At 43.4% G+C, this 14,962-nt stretch overlaps 1 protein-coding gene across 1 annotated transcript in view; it reads right to left on the bottom strand.

The window, feature by feature from the left end:
* Positions 1-837: 837 nt before the first annotated feature.
* METTL4 (methyltransferase 4, N6-adenosine) overlaps positions 838-14,962 on the bottom strand; it is a 212,860-nt gene continuing 198,735 nt past the window's right edge. Inside the window, exon 8 of the mRNA XM_083187565.1 lies at positions 838-1,044. Within this exon, the coding sequence (XP_083043691.1) occupies positions 1,028-1,044 (17 nt within the window). The 3' untranslated portion in view covers positions 838-1,027. The remainder of the gene's footprint in view (positions 1,045-14,962) is intronic.

The raw sequence follows: 14,962 nt of genomic DNA on the forward strand, positions 1-14,962 counted from the left end.
ATTGATGGCAAAGTATTTCCAACATGCTGGAGAACTGCTTTCAAACTTAATGTTGAGCTATCAATAAACAATCTCCATTCCTCTGTTGTGAGAGTTACATTGAGGACTGACAACAATCCATTTACATCATGACAAAAAACAAAGTCTCCATCCATCTCAAAGAATGGGGTCAAATCTTTCTGTCGTGTGCGGAATGCAGATGCTACCACATTGTCATCCAAAAGATACTTATATGTTAGTTGGGCGCCCACTAAGCTATTTGCTTAGTTTTCCGCGTCCGCTCGCCACGCTTCGGGCGCGGTGGCTCTCTGCGCTCGCCACACTTTATAAAATCAACTCCATGCCGACATGGATAGTGGGGGTATGAGCATACTAACTATAGTGGGCGCCCAACTGACATATAAGTACCGATTCCATTGCTGTAATTATGATGCTAATAGTTCTGCCTTACTTTTTGGAAGATCTAGTTCTCTCACAAGATCATTTAATCCTGCTTGGGTGATCATATGTCGCGATTTGTAGCACTGAGTACGAAATCAGGATCAGTTGAAGTTGACGGTGCATCTACTTAATGGGATAACTCTACTTTTATCATCTGAAATACAGGCTTGTGTTTCAGGAGGCTCTGGAATAGGATATATGTCTCCATGTGGAACAGGACGTATTGCAGATGGTATATTAGGATAGTTGATAACCCACTTCTTATTCAATATAGGAGGCACCCTACAGAAATAGAAGTCATTCACATGATTTGTAGGCTCTCTCCACACCATGGGGATAGCAAAGGGCAAGAATCTTCTTTTGTGACTTAACCAGTTTCAAAGGCCAGTAGCAAATGGATTGTGGAGCCCATGTTTTGTCCTGATCACTGACTTTGCAGCCAAAATAGAGATGATACGCTTTCTTCACAATTGCAGTGATGAGTCATTTCTTTGTTGCAACAGTCACTTCACCACAAATATAGCAAAAGCTTTCAGGATTGTTGAAAAACTTGCGAGACATCGAGCCACAATTTAAGCAAACTTCTTTACAGGATGTGAATGTCTGAAAACAAGGAAAAAGTCTGTTCAGGAAGTAATTAGGTCACAGGCAGTGATAGCAGTGGCTATTAAACGTGTAACAAGGTATAAATCGTATCAAGTGTGTAGCTACAAATCATACCAATTTGACTTTTTGAAAATATATTAACCAGAAAGTTAAACAATGATAAACCATTTACATAATTGAAATGAGAAATGTCAATAAAGATTATATTTTAAAAAATGTCTGCAATGCGTGACCACAGCATTGATGATTTATGATTTAGTTCATCGCTAAGGCTCTTCAAAACTACAACTAATAAACAATTTCTAAACATCCTATTCATGTTCAGCCCATTGAAATCAGTAAGAATTAGTTGTTTTGGTACTTATGTAGTATCTGGGCTGCCGATTTTTTGATTGTATGCCTTAAGTTAAGGCATACAATCAGATGCGATGCGATGCGATATCGCATCGCATCGCATCGCATCGCATGCGACCATCGGATGCGATGACCCGATTTTTCCATAGGAATCAATGTTAAAATGGACTGAGTCCATTTTAACATGGAATTCAATGGGAAAAAGGGGTCCTTTTCATACCCCTACTATCCAAGTGGGCATGGAGTTGGATATAAACCTGTGGCGAGCGTAGCGAGCCACCGAGCCCGAAGCGTGGCGAGCGAAGCGAGCCCCGCGAGGGGCCGGTATTCTGTGTCCCCTCGCGGGGCTCGCTACGCTCGCCACGCTTCGGGCTCGGTGGCTCGCTACGCTCGCCACAGGTTTATATCCAACTCCATGCCCACTTGGATAGTAGGGGTATGAAAAGGACCCCTTTTTCCCATTGAATTCCATGTTAAAATGGACTCAGTCCATTTTAACATTGATTCCTATGGAAAAATCGGGTCATCGCATCGCATCGCATCGCATCGATGGTCGCATGCGATGCGATGCGATGTGCCCGATTCGACCCGATTTAGAAATCGGCAGCCCAGATACTACATAAGTACCGTTGTTTTTTACGTAGGATCCTTTTTGACTGTTGCCTAATGTTATTAATGAAAGTTTCTTGGATTCTTACAAAAATATCTGAAAGAAATTAAACACATATCCAATGTACTGTATAGCATGTGAGTGCACTTTGGGCCTTATTCAGATCTGAGCGCAGTACAAATTAGTTTTTTTTTCTTGCAGTGATATTATGTAGCTGAATATGTGATATTCCTCAAAATGAAACACAAATAAAAGCAATCCTCATAGCATAACACGAATATTTGTAACACAAATTTTTCATAAACAATATATAAAATCTTCTAGAGATGTTCGGGCTCGGATTTCCCAGATCCGAGCCTGCACGAACGTCGTCAATTCGAGCCTGGATCCGAGCGGTTAATTGTGCAATTTTAGCAGTTTTTATGCTTTTTATTTTTTTTAAATCAGAACCCAAAACTTTGAGGGGGTGTTTTGGCAAAACCTATTAGAACTCAAAACCTGAAAGTAATCAGAACCCAAAACGTGAAAAGTGGCCGGTGCACATCCCTAATATCTACCAAACGACTGGTGAGAAAATGTATCAGATCATGGAGGCAACAAAGCAGTAAATGCGCATATATTATAAGACACTACTTCCCAGGAAGATTGGAAGATCTTATTGTTCCAAAACAGTACCCCCCCAGGCAGTGTTGGACTGGACCACAGGGGTACAGGTGAAACCTCCAGTCGGCCCCACCTTCAATTATAGTGATCAGGCTTCAGACTGTGCACATAGATTATACCACACAGGACTATTGTGTATCTTTTACAGTGCATTGTTGTGATTAATCTGAAACATTATCATGTACAGATGGAGCAGGGCTCAGCCTTGCAGGGGATGGCGGAAGAATCGCCAGCTGCCATCTGATCTGTGAAAGGGAACGCGCGCGCACAAGATGCGCGCGCATCCCCTTCCAACGGCGCTTCCCTCGGGTCCCTGCCGGCTTGTCGGTGGTCACCCGGGGTCCCCACCGCCTCCCCGCTGTCCTACCTAACCCTGTCCGTCTCCCTGAAGCGGAGACAGACAGGGTTCCCGTCGACCCCGCCGCCCTGAAACCGAGACGCACGTGCGTCTCAGTCAGATATTCAGATGGAGCGCCTCGCCACTGGCGGATCGCCAGCGGAGACAATCTGGCGATTCGCCAGCAAGAGGGAGGCTAGCTCCATCTGTATGCATTTGCAGTATTTTGTATATTTTATTATTTACTCTATGGTTAGCCACACTTCTGTGAGAATGGCGACACCCTTAAAGTGGGCCCCTATCTGACATTGCCCCCATGTCTTAGGATCCCTCACCACACTTGCCACGGAAACATTTCAACTCTTAAAAGTAATTCTCAATGGGCTGTATTCAATGTGAATACCGGCGACGTGCAGCGAATCCTGTTTAGGATTCGCTGCACATTCGCCATGGGTCGCCGCGTTCCGGAGCCTCGCCGGCTCCGGTATTCAACGAGTCAGGGGCTCGCTGCCCCTGACTGGCGAATATGAGCTCCTGCGGCGAACGCCGCAGGGAGCCTGAGGACGGTGGCAGGCAGGGAGATGGAAGTCTCCCTGCCTGCCCCACAATGTTTGTGGGGGGGAGGTGGGCTCCCCGGATGCCAGGCAGCACAGGCTGGCCCCCGGGGGTGCCAGCAGGGGACCGGGCATATTCACTACACCCGATCATGAATATGTAATGATCGGGTGAAGTGAATATATGAATATCTAATGAGCGGCTCGGCTCCGGCGCCCCCTGCTGGCTGGTCAGTGTTAAAAAAAAAAATATATATATATATATATTTTAAATTAAATATATATTCATGTGCTTACAGCACATGAATAAAAATAGCATGCCCCTCCTCAGAATAAAATTCCTGATTTTTTTACACCAATTGTAAAAAACAAAACACTTTATTTTAAAAGTTCACGTTCCACTTCACCATAAAAAGATAGCGATTGCTACTCGGTGAATCATGGCGAAAAAAACCTTCAAATGTATTCGCCATCTGGTCATTGAATAGGGTGATTCACAGTTTTAGTCCAAAATTTGCCAAACAGCACAAATTCGCCATAAAAACATGGCGAATCAGGCTCATTGAATACCGCCCAATGTGTGTTACTGTATTATACAGGTCAACTAATTATCTTGTATATCCCTAGCTAATTCCTCATCACTGTCATTATGGTGAGCAGGGCTACACTTTCTTACCAACATAAATCTACATATCGTATGCAAATTAGCTTTTCCTGTTAATTCATTGCATTTACCTGCAAAGTACCCTTTGTATATATTTCCATTGGTACATAATATAAATTGTATAGATCGATGACCTTTAATTTCACACAACATACTAAAACAGTGTATCTTCAAGATAATTCCTTTTTAAACCTACGTGCTCTATACGTTATTAATAAAAATCCATTAATAAAAGCATTCCTACGGCTGAACAATTATGGGGACTCTAATATATAAACTGATCTATATAATGTAATGCAGGATATGACTCACAATACTTCTACATAATGTAAGATCATAAAAAGGGTGAGGGGAACTAATCCTAGCCAATCTGAATATAATTTTGTTGTATAATCACCTTATATGTATTTAATGTTTGACTCATAAGTCTGGCTCTCACATGAGTCCTGTGATGTCACAAACTTCCCTCCATCTTCCTAGTAGTTAGAATATATCCTGGAGTCTGACAGTGAATGAGTCACTGCTCCTGCCTCATGCGTACGTCTTGCCTTTAACTAAAGAAACAGCCAGTTATGCCAAGGTTTAATAAAGTAATAGCCAGGCATGATGCAGTGTTACAATGCAGCAAGACAATCGAAACCCTTATTTGAAAATGTCTCTCTTATGAAGAAAATATAATTATATTGGTATTTAATGTCCATGATCTCACAGAAATACTTTGCACTAATAAAAAAAATCTAACCTTGTTCATTTAATTTAAAATGCTTCAGTGTTGGTTGCTAGATGGTGTCAGACTACAAATAGAAGCCATGAGTGATCTGATCCCGGCAGGAGAGAGCTATTTCCTCTGCAACATTGATGTGGCAATAAAAGAGGTGAGTGGAGAGATTGATGTACATGTGATGTATGTGCTTGTGTGGGTGATCGGATGCATTTCCTTGGTGTAAATCAGAATTGGATATGTAATTAGGTACATTAGGCAAGTGTTGGCTGCAAGCATAACTCAAACTATTTATATATAAATGTGTCACTTTTTCTTATAATTCCATTGTATTATTGACAGCTACTCCCATGTAACTAATGGCAACCCATAACTATTCAAACTTTAATTCAATGCTTCTTGGCATGTCTTATGCATCCTTAGTGCAATGGATACAGTTTTCAACACTGTAACAATGTATTTTGAAAAAAAAAAAAAAAGAATAAACTGATCTCTGACATTTGTGTAATTGATTACTTATACCTAGTAAATTATTACCTCTACAACCCAAAGTAGCAAGGTTTGCAATGGATAGTAGATATGTAGATACTATAGGAAAGAAGTGTCCTCCTGGCATCTGACAAACTTATATCTGTCCAACAGCCTGCCAAATGGTGAGGATTGGAATGATCTGTCCCTAAAGAGAACGCACTTCCACTAAGTCTAATGGGGAGGTGACACTCCAGTCTACCATTTGGCTTTGCCCATGGTAATTTGAAGAGTGTATGTAGAGTAGCTGCTTGGACATAGAAACTAAATCCATGAAGTTCCCACCTACTGCTGCTACTCAACATTTCTACTTCATGATGTCAGCAATTACAGTTGACTCTCTACAATCTAGCAGGGCAGAAATTTTATGGACCCGCTTGTTGGAGGGGAGGTGGCCATCTTGAATGTAATTAAGAATGTCAGTATGACCCATTCTACTACTGATATTTGACTTTGGAGATGGCATGACTGTCTGATATACTGTATGCACCTGTTAACAATAGGTTTTACAGAAGATGCTAAACACCCTAATTAGAATTATTTTAGCCATGTACCAATGATTATAGACCAAATGATTAAGGTTAATGGCAAAACAGCAGATCTTGTGGAGTGTTCCCTAGTAACCGTGGTATAAGAAAGGAGAACTGGTGACATAAGCACCCAATGCTCATTAATGCACTTGGAGAGCTGAGGCTATCCCTTCTTGTCTAATCCTACTGAACAGCTACTGTAGCAAAAAAAAAAGAATTGCAGAAAAAAATAATGCTGGCTATGATAGAAAGATAGAACACCTAGCAGCAACCAGCTCACTCCCTATGCTGACACACGTCGACTGCTGAATGTGTCTACAATGGGTAGGTGAGCATCAGAATTAGGCTATGGATACACTATGGGCCTTATTCTAGTTCACTCTTTCTGACAAAATCCTTCTTAGATGTACAAAACCATGTGCACTGCAGGTGGGGCAAATGTAAAATGTGCTGAGAGAATTAGATTTGGGTGAGTTATTTTGTTTCTGTGCAGGGTAAATACTGGCTGCTTTATTTTTACACAGCAATATAAATCTCACTTTGAAGTAAAACCCCACCCAAATCTAGCTCATTCTGCACATGTTACATCAGCCCCACCTGCAGTGCACATGGTTTTGTCAATCTAAGAAGGATTTTGTCAGAAAGAGTGAACTAGAATAAGTCCCAATATGAGGAAGGCAAGCCAGCTGAGGTACTGTAATGCTCTGGGAATTTTTGGCTGGAAAACCATGGGAAATTCCATTCATGTGATGTTACTTTGACACATACCACCTATCTAAACATTGAAGACCAAGTACAGTACCTATGCTGGAATTTGCATATGAACTCGTGCGGGCCAAAGAGAGCTCTCCACTCATTAGTATGCAGCTTGGCTGATCAGCATGTGTGGTGTGAGCAGCCCTAGGAGGCAGCGGAGTGGCAGCACTGGTTACACTGTATCCCTGGTACTAGCACTGCTGCGCTCTCGGGAGGAGGCAGGGACAGAAACTGCCCCTTGTGCTGCGCTGCTGCTGCTGCAAAGATCACTGTAGGAGAGGAGAGATGGAAACTCTTCCGGTCCTGCATGGACTGATCCCTCCCCGCAGCACCCGGCTGCTGCCACTATTGTCTATAAACTACTCAGACTGGAGGACGGAGCTGCGTCATAACGTCATATGCAAATGACGTGGCTCAGGCTGTCCGCACTGCACAGGGACGCCAGCTTAGGAGGCTGTGCTGAGCTGACAGACAAGTTCAACTAGTATAACAAAAATCGGCCCACATGGCCATCGGCCCTTCTGTCATTTACCAGAAGTGCCAGATGGCCAGTCAAGCCATGGTTCCAGTTGAATATACAATTACACCATGTGGTTTTAGACCATGCAGTGGGGATGCTTGGTACAAGTCCTAAGATTTTAACGACTGATAAATGAAAGTTCATTTATTGAAACAAAAACGTTATTACACCATGGAGGCCCCCTCTTGTTGCCATGTATAGGATTGGTGTCAAGTTTAGGGACATACCAAACACATCCATCATGTCTTTACTCACAGGACTTAAGCGTGAAGAATACACAAGTGCAATGTGTTACATTACTCTTTCAGTCGCTCCAGAATTTCTCTGAAGACAAAATAACAGTGTAATAAAGGCATTTACAGTATATAGTATGAAGTATATTTAAAAAATACATTAATGAACATAAATGATTAACCTCACATGGGAACACAATACCAGTCTGCTTGTGTATCAGAATTTGAAGCCATAATGCTGATTAATAAATATACTGTATACATCAAGAAAACTGTTATATTATAAAATGCTAAATAATTTCAATAGTTGCAAATAAGTCAATAAAAAGCAAAGAGAAACATTCAGCATACAGTATGAACATATTTATGGACATACAGTATAGTACATAAAAAATATATTATTGAATTATCTAACCACATACCCTTACCTGATGAGTGTGCATTGTATATCATTTACATAATCCCTTTAGGCTTACACCCCAATTTTCATATGACAGTCCTGCTTTCCAGGCTCTGAGCCATGTTAGGAAATGGTTGGTAGGTCCCAGTCTAACCTGCTGCTCTGCATAGACATTGCTGGGAAAGGTTGGGAGCAGTCCAGCAGCCTCGGGTACTGGGTATGCCACTACAGTGACAGAAAACTGAGACGTGATGTAAGACTTACTCCACAATGCTTTGTGATGTGCCCGTCTGTGTAGGGATAGCACACGCCTAAATGTTGGAAGGTATACTTTAATTGTGTCAAATAATACACAGCACTCCAATTAAAAAAAAACATGTTTCTGTCAATCATTACCTAATAGCAGAAACATATACCGTAATATACAAATCAATCATTGATCATCAGTTAAATATAAACAATGAGAAGTTGCTTGAGTGAAATGTTTATACATATATATAAAACACAATTTCCTACCTGTCCTTATTTAAGATACCATAATACATTTGATTACATTACAGATGAAGCCCTCCTCATCTAGCCCTTTAACATACCTCCCAACAGTCCCGATTTTATCGGGACAGTCCCGATTGTCAGGGCCTGTCCCGCTGTCCCACCCGTGGGCGGCAGTGTCCCGCGGTGTGGGGGGGCTGTTGGGAGTCCCCCCTGTCAGCTACTAAGCAGCGGGGAATAAACGCTGTGCGCATGCGCACAGCGTCTATTCCCACAGCCAGGGGGCTGGGGGCATGGCTAGAGGCTCACAGAGCCTCTGGATCAAGCCCCCATAGCGGCAAAATGGGGGCGTGGCCTCGCAGGGGAGCCGCGCGTGTAGGCCACGCCCCCAAATTAGGCCACACCCCGAAAAACTCGATGCGCCTCCGGCGCGCAGCAGCAGCGTCCCGCCTGCTGATCTGCGAAAGTTGGGAGGTATGCTTTAATAGGATTGAGTGAGTTATGGGATTACTCTAATCCCCTACTGTGTTGTTCTATGTATTGTATTGCATGTGAGAACAATAGGCCTTGGATAGCCGTGGCTCACCATGGCTATCAGGAGACGGCTAGATGTCTCTTGTCTAGATGGCTATATTGTTTATTTAAAATGTCACAAAAAATACTCATCACTAGTATGTGTTATCAGAACAAAATGAGATCCTCTGATTTATACATAAAGCTGGTCTACCACAGGGGGAAACCATGGGGCAGATTTATTAGGCCTGGTGAAGTGATAAAGTGTTCGGTGATATACTGTAGCACCAAACAATCAGCTCCTTATGGTCAAGAACTAATTGGCTGATGCGTTATCACCGGGTCAATTTATCACTTGACCAGGCTTAATAAATCTGCCCCCATTTCCTTTGGCGGGTGCCGGACGGCTTCCCGACAGTCGGGATTCCGACAGTCATTACTCCGACGGCGGAATCCCGACTGCTCCCTCGTGGGGGTCGTGGAGAATAAAATAGGTGTTGAGCGCAGCGAGCCCGCAAGGGACTTTATAGCGCTTCCCCCACTGTGCAGTCGGGATTCCGACGTCTAAGTAATGACTGTCAGAATCCCGACTGTCGGTCAATTATACCACACCCCCTTTGGCTACCCATCCACCTACCCAGGGCCTGAGACAATCATTCTAGGTAGCTCAGCAAGTTCTGTAACACAGGAACTTCAAGTAAATTTTGTTAAACAACTGTTGCGAGTGAAACCATTCTGTGGCTTGTGTAAGTTTGGTATGTGAATAATATAAACTCTCTTTGACCTCTTTCTCAGATTGACAAAGAGTTGATAAGTAAAAGAACACAGCAGCGGACATTTTACACTGGCTTTCCAACAGTGAGCTGACGTATTTTCATTTATACGACTGACATTTTTATTGATAAACGAGACTGGGTTTTTTTGGCCAAGTGCAAAACTGTAGTAAATCAATTCCGAATCACCCTCCAGGAAACACAGGAGCTCTTCAGACGCATAGCTGCAGGTACAATACAGTGTCCCACTGTGATACGAATGAAAGAGACTGTCTTTAGGGCTGTGCACAAGAATAGACAGAATTCTTTCCGGATACAACACAAGGAAAGAAAAGTTTTCAGTGGCACAGTTCTATATCCTGGCACAGTCATTTGTCACATTAATACATTTCACAAAGAGACTATATTAATATCTGCTTCATGAATCTTTTCACACACAATGTTCATTAATAATAACTGAAGGTTTAGTTTAGTATTTCCCTAAGACATCAACTAGAGTAAATTTCAATATAGCCTTTTGTAGAAAGAATAAGTTTCTTGCAAAACATAACCTACAAGATAAGGTTGGGTCCAGTTATATTACAAAGAGTAATACCATAATTAAACTTAATTTGAAGAAAGCTAATATTACAGTATACTGTAACTTTCTGCTCGCCAGTTAATGCCTCTTATGAGATTTTTTAAAAGGAACAGGCAGACTTTTTTAGTAACAAAAGACAGACCTTTATCTACCAGGTGTTGGCAATGTTCCTGAGCAACCCATGGACCGGTCAGCTTGGTTTCTGTCACCTTTGCTGGTGAAATGGTCATCTCAAAATTGCTACCATATTTGCCTCACAAATAGACACAAGTCATTTGCTGGGGGACAGCAGGGCAGGCGACAGGGGGGGTCAAGGGGGACAAGTGTGATGGGCCCCAGAGATCTGAAGGGCCCCGGAGTTTCCATGCCCCGGCATGGCCACTGCCTGTACTAGCTGGTCTGTCAGTGACCTTTGGGGCCCGGCCATTAATGTGCACCATCTGTTTTTGGCTGAGTCTGACTTACTCACTGTGTGCCACTGCCATCTACTGTGTGTGCACCCTGCCACTCGGCGTGCAGAGCCATCTACTCTGTGTGTGCGCACGGCCTGAGGCGCACAGCTGTACCCCCCGCAGGTGCTGTGGCCTCAGTCTCTGGCTCCTGTACTTTTACTGCGCATGCGCAGGTCGTCTGTTCCGCACTCTGTGAAAGACCTGCCCTGCCTGCTCGTAGTGCTTAGCGTTCTTTTTTGAAAGTGACACGCCAGCAGCAGCCAGAAGCCAGCAGGAAGCAGCAGCCAGGAGCCAAACCAGCAGGACTGAGAATGAGAGAAGTCCGCACCTGAAAGCCGGATCTGGAGCAGCAAAAGGTTAAATGAGGCTCATGCAGAAGAGCGTTGTGTGGATTTGGGATTAGGGGGGGGGGGGCAGAAGTATCATTGTACAGGGCCCCAAGATTTCTGTTGCCGGCCCTGGGGGACAGTATGCATATAGCAATAAGATAATGAGGGAAATTTGTGTATTCTATTTCACATTTGATGTTGCTATGGGCAACCAATCAGAATCTACTTCTTATTTATTTAGCACCCTCTAGAAGACAGTAGACATGATCTGATTGGTTGCCCATAGCAACATCACATGTGAAGTAGAATACACAGGTGAGATTTAATAGGATGAGAGATTCAGAAAGTGAGAGATCTGCTAAGAAATCACCAGTTTTTTAAAGCGGCAATCATTTACACTGCAAAACCAATTTGATTTTGCAGTGTAAATGATTGCCGCTTTAAAAAAACCTGGAGATTTCTTACCAGATCTCTCACTTTCTGAATCTCTCATCCCATTAAATCTTACCCCACATCTTAGTAAATTCCCCCCAATAAGTCTATTGGTCAGATGCACTAAGCTTCAAAAAGTGATGAAATGGAGAGTGATAAACAACCATCCAATCAGCTCCTGCCTAGAATTTCTCAAACCCAGCCTGTGACATGGCAGCTTGGAACTATTTGGCTGGTAGTTTATAAATCTCCATTTTATCACTTTTTGAAACTTAGTACATCTGGTCCAATGTGAGAGAACCTACCTTCCACTGGGTTTAACCACAGTGGAAGGTATTGCCCGCGATGGGAGTGTGCACCGGCGATATATCGCCGGGTGCGTGCTCCCATTTTTTCCCCCTTAGTGATCGCTGGTCGCAGGAACATGCTCCTGCGACCAGCTGATTTCCACTGCCGGGCTTCCCCGGCAGTTTCTTTTTCATCAGCTGGTTGCTGATGCAAACGGGACACTGAGCGATATATCGCTCATCGCGAGCGATATATCACTCATTGCGAGCGATATATACTCCCGCATGTACGGGGCTTTATAATAATTTTTACATTTCATGTATACATGTGTTTTCTTTCTCTCTTCATCTATTTTAAATTTATATTCTCAGAACACAGAATATTTGTGGTGTACTTCATGACACTTCCTTATGAGGATAAAACATCTCACTCTCCTCCTGTAATGTTTTTTTTTTTTTAATACATTTCCCATTGCACACTTATCATGTGAATTTAGCCTCAAGCTATAGCCAAAAGGCCAAATATAGTTCCCAGGGGTAATGGAGTAGTGGTTTGCTTCGACTAATTGTAACTGAGCTTTCTTTAACAGCTAAGTGCTTTTCTATATCGGAACACGTTGCAAAAGTATGAACCCAACAATATAATGTCACAAAAGGTGTAATATCACATTTAACCCTTTAAGCCCAAGATCAGCATGATGAGCTTAGGCAGATAACACTATCTAAAGGTCTGGAAGTATAAATACTGTGGGATACATAAACACAGCAATAATAAATTATGTACCGCTCAAATGTATTAACATCACACACACAGAGGCGGGGGCTCAGAAAGGATTCCATTTCTGTGATGAGTAAGAAATTACATAAGTGGCCACTTATGTTTGTGGATGGTAAAAAGAAGTTCTCAAGACTTTTTGCATTAGCCGGGACATAAATGATGTACTCTAATCTACAATGATTTTGGATAGATCCACTTGGCATAAAAACATGATTAAACTGTTAGCCGTGTACTCAGCAGCAGCATACTGGATAATGCTTCTGGATATCAAGGGACATAGTCTATATACAATAACACTGGGGAGTGACAAACAACCTGGTTGTTTATCACTCTTCACGTTATTGATTTTGAAACCTTTGTACATCTAGCCCTTAATCCTCTTGAAGAGAGCTCTGTAGGAATCGGTGGTGGTTCCAGAGGTTGGAGCTTCAGCATAGTCCAAAATTCAAATAGAGTAGCTACACCAACTGCCACTATAAACTCTGCCAAATATCTCCAGTGGGATTGGTGTCAGTTGGTGTTGTTTCCCTATTTGAATTTTGGACTGTGCTGCTGTCACCACTTGCAGGGACCATTAATTCATCCAATGGCAGATCTTGAAGGTGATGGTGTATTGGGATGGAAAACCATTCTTGGAAATTTTTGAAGCAGCCCTAATTGAGGAAGGTGGAGGGTGGATTCTGTGCAAAGGACAGAGGGGGAGATTCTCTAAGCGAAAAATGCGGTAAAAACCCTGTTATCTGGGTTTTTACCGCATTTTGGGATGCTGTAAGCATCCCCCGCCGGGTTACCGCAGCGGGGGGCATCGCCATAAAAATCTGGCGATGCCCCATAGAAGCCAATGGGCTTCAACCGCAACCCTCCGCCGCCCCGCGCCGACCCCCCGCCGCCCCCTCACCTGTGTCCGGGCAGCACAGTGCTGTGCTGCCCGGACCTGTGACCTCCTCCCTGCACTGATCCTCTTCCGGGTGCAGGGAGGAGGAGAGCCCGGCGCAGCAGCAGCAGCGCCGGGTGTGTGAGGGAGGGGGGAGCCGCCGGGACCTGCTGGGACCCGGCGACTCTCACCGCAAAGGACAGCTCTTAACGCAAGAGCTGTCCTTTGCCTTAATTATCGCATATGTTACAACATATGCGATAATTATAAATGCGATGGGCGGCGAAGGGGTGCGGAGATTCTTAGAGAATCTCCCCCAGAGTCTGGTGGCATTTTAATTACTCACAATGACACTCTCACTGAAAGTTACACCCGACCTACTCTCCCCCGTCCCCATCACCCTGTTTGAAGAGCTTACCACTTGCTTTTTAGACACAAATAACAATTTTAAGAGCTGACAGATACCCACCGGCTATCTACACAGAGGGCCCACCACCAACAAACACATGGCTGCTGAAATGCAGAAAGTGGGTGCAGGCAGTCCTGTTCATCACGACTTTTCATTTTATAATGGGTAATGAATTTATTCTGCCCTCCAGCCTGACGCTGGCCAGCACTGAAAAGTGGCCTGTGATGTGGCCAATACTGTAAGTCAAACTGTGTTGACAAGTGAATATAAAACATCTGTGCAGCATAACATTTGGCCTCATCACAGTACTTGGATATGGGAATTTTGCAAGGCGGACTGCCATAATAATTGGTATGGGTCATTGGGTTGACCCTATTTAAGTTGACATGCATTAAGTCGACTACTGAAAGGCCGACCAAGCTTAGGTAGACACCTGAAATAGGTTGACATGACTAAGGTCGACAGGGTTGGAAGGTCGACACAAGCATTAGGTCAACAATGGGAAGGTCGACAATCAAAAGGTCGACGTGTTTGTTTTTTTGTACGGAATGCTGACATGGACACCATAGTTTGCCATGCTTCAGGCACGGTGCCTTGATGCGCTCGGCACACTATTTTATTCTCACGCCATGACATAGTGGATGGTATCCTGCTCTGAAAAGAATGCTAGATTTTGGTGTCTGCAGTAGGTACCAGAGCAAGTCTTGGAGAGAGATGGAGTTGACAGAGATAAAATATCAACTAATTAGCACCTAACTCCCATGTTACTGGCTGTGTTTGGACAATTAGCTGGTTGGTTGGTACTTTATCTCGATTCACTTTATCTCTCTACAAAGCTTAGTATGTAGACACCATTACTAAAACAGCATGGGTTTACTGGGGGAAGATCATGTCAAACAAATCTTATTGACTTTTTTGACTGGGTGACTAAAGTAATAGATCAAGGTGGGGCTGTAGATGTAGCTTAGCTAGACTTTAGTAAAGCTTCTGACACTGTCCCACATCGCAGACTGTTAAATAAACTTGAAAGTTTGGGATTGGATTCTAATATAGTTGAATGGATAAGAGCGTAGTTGCAGGACAGAAAACAGAGAGTTGTAGTAAACGGAGTACAGTCAAAGGAGGG

Source organism: Crinia signifera, chromosome 5 (genome assembly GCF_055691185.1).
Source record: "Crinia signifera chromosome 5, ASM5569118v1, whole genome shotgun sequence".
NCBI lineage: Eukaryota > Metazoa > Chordata > Amphibia > Anura > Myobatrachidae > Crinia > Crinia signifera.